This window comes from Euphorbia lathyris, chromosome 5, assembly GCF_963576675.1.
Source record: "Euphorbia lathyris chromosome 5, ddEupLath1.1, whole genome shotgun sequence".
Taxonomy (NCBI): Eukaryota; Viridiplantae; Streptophyta; class Magnoliopsida; order Malpighiales; family Euphorbiaceae; genus Euphorbia; species Euphorbia lathyris.
Genome location: NC_088914.1, coordinates 78,919,407 through 78,928,289, shown reverse-complemented (window position 1 = coordinate 78,928,289; position 8,883 = coordinate 78,919,407). Strand labels below are relative to the sequence as shown.

Genomic DNA, 8,883 nt, shown 5'->3' with positions numbered 1-8,883 from the left:
CATTAAGTTGAAGTCCCCACCACCGAACATGTTGAAGTTAAACATCGATACAACAACCTTCGACGAATTGGGCGGTCTAGTTTCAGAATGGTGATTTGGAATTCATCTGGTGAGTCTGGTGAGTTTTTATATGCTGCAAACATTTGATCCCCTCTATTATGGATCCCCTCATGAAAGAAGCATTTAACTACTGAGAAGCGTTGAGCTGGCTGAAAACATTTGGTCTCTCCAATATTTAACTGGAATCAGATTCACGACTTCTAGTTTTGGCACTAAATAATACTAATGTGTTGGTTTCTCATTTTGATATTATTGTGGATGATTGTCAAGCTCTTCTAAAGGAGCTTTGGTATTTCTTCGGTTATATTCTCTAAACGGTCTGCAAATCGGATTACCCACTTATTAGTTAGGACGTCTGATTCTGAATCTGACCGTGCGGTTTTATATATGCATTTCCACTTTTATTTGTATGACTTTAAATTTCGATATCCATTTTCTTTTATATATATAATTCTCAATAAAATAAATAAATTTCAATGGTTATATTTTGTTATGAGAAAAAAAAAAACTAAAGATTGTTATTTTGTTAATTGTCAAATAAAAAGATAAAATAACAAAAGAAAAGAAACATATAAATAAGGATTGGAATGGGAAGTCCATAAAAAACAAAACAAAACAAAGACAAATTAGACAAAATTATTCCCATCAATAATGGAACAAGTAACTGAATTCTCACAAACAGTTAGTAACAAACTGAATCCTCCATCCTTTCCTTTCTCTCCATATCTACAACTAACTAAGAGAGAGAGAGAAAGAGAAGGAAAAAGAGAAAGAGAAAGAGAACCAGAGAGGAGAAAGAAAGAGAGAGGAAGAGAAACAAAACGCCTTTTTTGTTTTTTTACTTAGTGAGGAAAAATTAAAAAAATCTCCTCCTCTGTCTTCCTTCTTCTCCGATTGGAGTGGAAGAGTACGGTTGTAGGAAGGAACCGCCAAAACACCGTCTCTCTCCTCCTTCTCCGATCATTCCATTTTTCATTTTCACCGGATTCAATTCCTTACTAACTAATCTGCCTCTTCTTGTTCTCGAGTTCCTCACACATGATAAACAGGCGTGAAACATGATCATTACTTCTTCAATATCTCGCTATGCGTTGGCTTCACAGTCTCTCCTTTTCTCCGTCCAATCCTTCTTCTTCTTCATCATCGTCTTCTTCCTGTTCTAATTGTGCATCTTCATCTGCTTCTGCGTCTGCTTCCTCTTCTTCTTCTACGGACCCATCTTTTCATAAGCACAGCAGTAGTAAGAGCTATCTTCGTGGTGGTGCATTAGCTTTGCGTTTTGGCGGTGGTTCGAGATTCTCGCGGTCGAAGAAACTCGCGTTTTTTAATGAGCAGGATGCTTCGTTTCAGAGGAATTCGTCAAACGCCACGGCGGAAAGATCGGCGTCCGAGGCTTCTGACGTTGTTCTAACGCGTTCGCCTAGTTCTTCCTCTCCCCTTCCTTCTAGATTGTCAACGTCCGTGCCTCTTCCATTGCCTCTTCCGTTGCCTGTACATGGCGGGGACGGGGATTCGCGTTTTCCGTCGCCGAGGGACAACAGGGAACGAGACTGTCAAAAACAGAAGGAAAAGGAAAGAGAAAGAGAACGAGAACGAGAAAGGGAAAGAGAGAAAGAGAAAGAGAAAGAGAAAGAGAAGATTGATGGCGTGAGAATGGGAACGGGAGACGGAGTATGTTCTTCGACCTCTCCAATTACGAGGTGCGCTATATCCTTTACCTTTTTGGACGTTCATTCGAACGGCATTTTCATTCTGTGCTTACAATTTTTCTGCATATTGACAATGGAGTTCTCATTTCAACCAATTCTATTCTTATTTATTTGTTTGTTTACTGGAATTAAATTCTGTTTGAATGTTAATGTTATCAATTTCAATTGATTAGGTGGTTTTGGGCTTGATCATCTATCGTTGCTCTTCTTAATTATTTCTGAAGCGAATTGTACGAATCCTAGTTATGAGCTTGGTTGCATTTTCATGGAAAATATGCTAGACAATATCATTTTAAGTTTTGTGATTTCAGGATTTAATAAAAAAATAAATAAATTCTATTTGAGAGATGATTTACGAGTTACTAATGATATGGCTATTTACCATAGAAATGGTATGAAGAAAATAGGCATTGCATTATCATTTATCCAACTATATGTGCAATGATAACCTTTGACAGGCTTTGCGTTGGATTTTTTTTTCTACTGTCTTTAATATTACAATGCATGGATTGACAGAGACAGGAGGATGATAGTGGAGCATCTAGAGATAAAGTCACCTGGAAAGATGATGCAGTCAGAATTTTATATGGAAAGTTATTTAGAGAACATGGCGAGTACTCCTACAAAGAGCGCTCCTTCTAGTCCATTTTCAAATCCTTTGTTCAGCCCACAAATTTTAAATCCTGCTGATTTGTTGCCTTACTACCAAATGATTGCTAAAGGAAATCAAGCTTGGTCTGCTCCAGAAATGGCAACATTGGATATATCAGGCCTCCCTCCACCAGCATTCTTTGATTACACTGCATTTAGTACTGATAATTCTCCGCTGCATAGTCCTCCAACTAGAAGTCCCCGAAACCTTAATGCTAGAAGTCCATCTGGAACTGCCTCACCACTAACTGCTAGACTTTCAATTGATGGTAATGCCAATATTGAGGTTCACCCATTGCCTCTTCCTCCTGGAGCTGCCAAACCTTCACCTTCACAATCAACTCCCATTTCTCAAGTTATTGCAAAACCAGATTCGATATACTTGAAAAGTCAGTGGCAGAAGGGGAAGCTTATTGGACGTGGTACATTTGGCAGTGTTTTTGTTGCCAGCAATAGGTATTCCCTATTTCTTTTCCGTCTAGTCTCTTTGTAATCATAAATGCTTATGGAAGTCTTTCATTTTCAACAGGGAAACCGGGGCATTATGTGCAATGAAGGAAGTTGACATGTTTCCAGATGATCCAAAATCGGCAGAGTCTATAAAGCAATTAGAACAGGTATTCAGCTCATCTATAATGCTTCATTTGTGTTTTCACTTCTTGATATGCATATGGTTTTAGGTGGTTGGGGTTTAATTTTATGTTTCTTACTACATGCTTTATGATCTTTCAGGTTTTGATCCTATCGTTCCTTACTTCCTTCATTTCTTGCAGGAAATTAAAGTGCTCAGCCAGCTGAAGCATCCAAATATTGTGCAATATTATGGCAGTGAAATAGTGAGTAATGCTTTCCTCTTTACGTTTCAAGCTCCAGGCGTTTGACAGACCAGGGTATTTTATGACATTGCTGAATCACTAATTTTATGCAATATGCAGGTCGATGACCACTTCAATATATATTTAGAATATGTTCATCCCGGTTCTATCAATAAATATGCACGTGAACACTGTGGAGCAATAACAGAAAGTGTTGTTCGTAGTTTTACACGTCACATTCTCTCCGGCTTAGCCTACTTGCATAGCATGAAGACAATACATAGGTACAGGAGTCGATATAATTTTAGTGTCTACAATTGTTTGCGGTGAGGAATTCTAATTTTCTTTGTTTATGTAGGGACATAAAAGGAGCTAATTTGCTTGTTGATGCATCTGGAGTTGTTAAGCTTGCTGATTTTGGGATGTCAAAACTTGTGAGTAATGCTTTTCCATTCTTTATGGTGAACCTATTGATCACAAATGCACATTATCCTGTAGAATGTTGACCTATATCTTTCTCAGATTACTGGACAAGCAGCAGAACTCTCTTTGAAAGGAAGTCCATATTGGATGGCTCCAGAGGTACCTTGTTGTATATATGTTATGGACCTTATGGTTGATCGCATTTTGATTCTGATACTGCTGTCTTCTCTGCAGCTTATGCAAGCTGTAATGCAGAAAGATACCAACTCTGATCTTGCACTTGCTGTTGATATTTGGAGTCTGGGATGTACTATTATTGAAATGTTCACTGGAAAACCTCCTTGGAGCGATTTTGAGGGGGTAAGCATCAAATTTTTTCCATATTCTGTTGAACTTTTGTTTCTGAGAAATTCTATTACGATTCCAATCTATTAGACCTTACCAGTGAAAATGCGACAATTATACTACTTTTTTATTTACACTAATCATTTTCCACTGAAGTGGTATGTATCTTTTTTCTATAGGTGGATAAAGAGTAGTCTAAAGACGGATTTATTTTTATAATTTCATATATACACGTTTTGCAGGCTGCAGCAATGTTTAAAGTTCTGAAGGATACCCCACCAATTCCTGAAGCATTGTCATTCGAGGGCAAGGATTTTCTATCTCGCTGCTTCAAAAGAAATCCTGCAGAAAGGGCTTCAGCAAGCATGTTATTAGAACATCGCTGGTTGAGAAATTTGCAGCAACTCGAAGTTCCATCATCCACCCACTCAGTTAATGGGATCAAATTGACGGTAAATTTTTCCCGACAACTTCTACTAGTAATACATCCGATCAATCAAAAAAGGGATGCATACCGAAACACGTGTGCAAATGTCATCAATTGATTATTTGGATGCATTGATCTAGGAGTATTGTAGAATTTCTCCTACTTCCCTCTACTTCTCTTTGGTTAACCAGTATATATTGCTTGGATTTATATGTTATTTAGTAATTACATTGGCAGGATATGTCCCAAGTACCTTTCGATCAGATTCCATCGCCAATAAATCATGCAAGTTCAAAGGTTTCTGAGAGGTATGTGCTATTTTGCATTATCGTATCAAAATCATGTCATATCGTCGATGTGTTCCATATGATTATATACGAAATAAATGCAATAAAAATAGTAATTATGTAAATCATGTTGTGTCAACCGGAATGATGGTTATATTTGCAGCTTCAGGCATTATAATGTAAGTTCAGCGAGAGTAAGTGACATCATCTTAGCCAGACTTTCAACTTAGAAAAAATGATGGCCTCTTGTTAATATCCTCCTCGCTCTATTCTTGAGGTTCTCTTCCAACTCTTTAGCGACAAACAAGTTCATCGTCAACAGGGAATTTGAAGAACCTTTTTCTGGGGCAACACTAATCTCACAGCTTAATTCAAAGGAAATTGAATTATTGATTCACAGTCATTGAATGTCTCTCCTGAAATATGTTGAGGGCTGAGGACTTTAGAAGCAGGTTTTGTATACCAATTTACTTATTTTTTTAGAGCTTCAGCAATTACAGAAGTTCATTTGTATGTATATTTACCATGATTGGAGTCCAAATGTATTAGCAGATTTTAGAAAAAAGAAACAAAAATCAAATAGATTTACTCGTCTTCTGCCACGGGTACTTCATCTCAAGATTTATTTTGTTTCAGTCAATTTCTCTTAGTTAATTGAAGAAGAAAAAGACAGTTCAATTAGATTGATAACTACACATAAAGTTCAGCCTACAGAAATTACAAGTGTTCTATGTGAGTCGTTAACAACAAAACATCAAATTAACGCAAAAAATCTTGATCAAGAACACTTGCTTGAGAAGGGTTTTTTTTACTAAAAACAATTGGTTTATTATCACAGTTTATTGCTTTTCAAATAATATTGTTTTTTCATTCCCTATTTAATTTATGCAAATTGTGATTCAACAATAAAGAATGGTATACTTCGATAAATAAATAGATAAATAAATAAATGTGGTATTTGATGAAATTTATCTTTATGGTCTCTTCATAAAGCTATTTTAAAAATAAAGTCACTGACAAATTACTCAAAAGGTGAAACCAGTAAAAGAAATGGTTAATTACAAATCTAGCCCAATTAAGATGGGTCATTTACATATCTAACACACTTTGCTTCCATCTTACTAAATTAAACCATTTCATCTATTTTGGACAAAATTACCCTTAGTTCTATTGATCGATTCATCTTCTTCTTCTGTTTCTTCTTCTTCTTCTTCTTCTTCTTCTTCTTCTTCTTCTTCTTCTTCTGGTTCTTCTTCTTCTCCGGTTCATCTTCTTCGATTTCTGATATCAATCGTTAGCGATTTTTGAAGTATTATGTTCAATTTCCTGTAGAAATTGTATATTTTTAGCTTATACGCCTGCTTTTCTCGCTGGTCTTGCCTCTTTTTTCATCTGCTTATACGCCTGCTTATATGTTCAATTTTCTATATTTTCCATCATTTTTCTCCATTTTTCTCCATTGTTGTCGCATTTGTGACGAAATCTGTCGCATTTCGTCACGCGACAATAATTGTCGCATTTCGTCGCAAATGCGACAACATTTGTCGCAGATGCGACAATTCTTGTCGCATTCGTCACATCTGCGACAAAAGTTGTCGCATTTGCGACGAAATGCGACAACTGTTGTCGCATTTGTGACGAAATTCAACAACTGTTGTCGCATTTGTGACCGAATGTGATAAATTTCATCACAAATGCGACAACAATGGAGAAAAATGGTGGAAATTTGAAAAAATTTCAACGATACCATTATAGATGAAGAAAGAGGCAAGATCATCGAGAAAAGTAGACGTATAAGCTAAAAATATACCATTTTTACGGAAAATTGAACATAATACTTCATAAATCTCAAAAATCGCTAACTATTGATATCAGAAATCGATCCATCGATCAATAGAACTAAGGGTAATTTTGTCCAAAGTGGATGAAATTATCTAATTTGGTAAAATGGAAACAAAGTGGGTTAGATATGTAAATGACCCCTCTTAGTTGGGCTAGATTTGTAATTAGCCCTAAAAGAAAAGCTTGTAAGCAAAAATGAAGTGACTGAAAAATCACTTGACAGGTGAAACTAGTAAAAGAAAAGCTTGGAAGCAAGTCAAATGAGGAGATTCAATTTCCATGGTATATAAGAGTACATTATCAAACACATAACACATGAAGAAAAACAATCAAGTCAGCTTGACAAGATTAGTGACAACGATAAACCAACACAAGAGCATCGATTATAGGTGAACAAGGAAGAAATCCAAAGTATGTAAATATGGTAGGGATGGAGATTTATATTTTCATTTTGCTAAAAACAAGGATAGTTTAGTTTCACACTATGAAGATGATCCTTAACAAATTTAAAAAAATTTAGTCAGTGATTGACTCACAACACTGTATTAGTAGAAAAACAGTTATTTACATCGATTCTATACGAAAAATATAACAAATGTAAATTGCCATTTAGGCGGATGCAAATTGTTTCTTTCCAGGAGCGGTGACTCGAAAGTGAATGAGTAGCATCTAATGGTCAAAACCAAAAATGAGAACTCACTAGACTTCCGAGTTAAACTCTTCCAATTCCAAAGACAGAAAGAGAAAAGTGACTTTTTTTTTTGACGGAATGGAGAAAAGTGACTTTTCCTTTTCCCTAAAATGTCATACTTAGGCTCTGTTCTTTATCGCTGAAAAAAACTGAACTGAACTGAACTGAATTGAACTGAACTGAACTGAACTGAATACTGCTGAATACTGAACTGAATTTAACTGAATACTACTGAATACTGAACTTAACTGAATGCTACTGAACTTAACTGAATGCTACCGAACTTAACCGAACTTAACAATAATGATGATATTAGACTTTAAAATAATTTTCATGATAATATTGGACATTAATGAACTTATAATAATAATAATGGTTCTAATAAATTTAATAATATCAATAATAAATAAATATATTATTAAAGATAAAACTAAATTGAATATCAAATAAAAGCCCGGGATGATAAAATATTGGCTCGATAAAAGCCTATGAAATTAAATAAAAATAAGTCTAATTTAAATTAAAAATACAAATTACATACAAACACAAATTTATATATAATTTAAAGCCTATGAAATTAAATACTGTTGGTCCCTTGTAAGGTTGCAAGTATAGTTCCAAGGGGGGGTTAGGAACTATTTAAACTTTTTCGCAATTAGGGCAGACTTCTTTTTCTAAGGAAAAAGGTTTTAACAGCGGCGCTGAGTAAACAGCAAGATACTGGCTTAGTCAACTAGTGACTAGGTCAGTTTCTTAGCTTGAGTCAGGAGATAGCACTTAGAGTCTATTCCTGAGCTCAGACGTTTAACGCGCACAACTCAACTTGACCTCTTTACTTGGTCAGTTTTTGGTTATTTTAAGCAAGCAATATAAATAAGGAGTTAAAGGTAAGAAATACTTTACTCAGCAGATTTATCCAGGTTCGGCTTCTTCTAAGCCTACGTCCTGTCCCCGGAACACGTTCCGAGATTTCGAATCCTCTACTGAGCTCTTTAAAGGTAGAGCCTCAAACCTTTTACAATCTTAGCAACTGAGTATGACAAGAGTATCTTCCTCTATACCTCTACTCAATCCTAATCTCTCACTGAGTACTATAACCGAGTACTCAGCCTCTCCTTTCTATCTCTAGAAATGATAAGTGTTTTGTCCTATACAAAGATTTGCTAAGACACCTTAGACGATTGAAACAATCACTCTAGACTTTTACACAGATATAAGAATTGTAGTGTAAGATTTGCTTTGCTTCTTTGCTTGCAGAACTTGTGTAGAAATTTGGTCAGCGTAATGGCTTGATCAAGTTCTGTGTTGAGTGAAGCTTCTGATGGCACTATTTATAGAGACGTCTGGGCATCGGTCATTTCGAATTTCGAAATAACCGTTGGAGGGAAACGGCTACATGTCGTTGTCATCCTGACTTGCTCAGAGCTCTCGGCCAATCAGAATTGTGTATCTTCTGTCCTCGGTCAGCTCAGCAGACTGTCTCTCCTTTTATGGTAAAGTCAACTGGACAGCATACTGTGTCGTCTAAACTTTACCCAAAGTAGAAATACTTTGTCTGGAAGTTTTCATTTGTCAGCTGCTGTCTTGTACGCTTTGTCGAGACTACTCAGCAGCTTCATCTTGAAGTTGTTCC

General features: G+C 36.0%; 1 protein-coding gene across 3 annotated transcripts; it reads left to right on the top strand.

Moving 5' to 3' along the window:
- The first annotated feature begins 737 nt into the window (after window positions 1-737).
- Window positions 738-5,331, top strand: LOC136228536 (mitogen-activated protein kinase kinase kinase 5). Of its 3 annotated transcripts, none has more exons than XR_010688727.1 (11): window positions 738-1,760; window positions 2,286-2,876; window positions 2,950-3,037; window positions 3,194-3,256; window positions 3,356-3,519; window positions 3,594-3,669; window positions 3,758-3,817; window positions 3,893-4,018; window positions 4,246-4,455; window positions 4,653-4,738; window positions 4,881-4,934. XR_010688727.1 is itself a non-coding variant. In XM_066016958.1 (11 exons), the coding sequence occupies exons 1-11, from the start codon at window positions 1,147-1,149 to the stop codon at window positions 4,945-4,947; spliced, it is 2,124 nt and encodes a 707-aa protein (XP_065873030.1). In that variant the 5' UTR covers window positions 738-1,146; the 3' UTR covers window positions 4,948-5,331. The 3 variants fall into 3 exon arrangements, 2 of the variants coding, with proteins under 2 accessions (XP_065873030.1, XP_065873029.1); XM_066016958.1 differs by having other exon boundaries at window positions 4,668-4,738; window positions 4,887-5,331; XM_066016957.1 differs by having other exon boundaries at window positions 739-1,760; window positions 4,668-4,738; window positions 4,881-5,331.
- Window positions 5,332-8,883: the final 3,552 nt, after the last annotated feature.

Excerpts from the sequence above, each read along its gene's own strand:
- LOC136228536 (XM_066016957.1), top strand. The coding sequence starts at position 1,147 with ATGCGTTGGCTTCACAGTCTCTCCTTTTCTCCGTCCAATCCTTCTTCT. Across the intron at positions 4,456-4,667 it reads TTAATGGGATCAAATTGACG|GATATGTCCCAAGTACCTTT; the intron begins GTAAATTTTTCC and ends TTACATTGGCAG. Across the intron at positions 4,739-4,880 it reads AGTTCAAAGGTTTCTGAGAG|CTTCAGGCATTATAATGTAA; the intron begins GTATGTGCTATT and ends TTATATTTGCAG.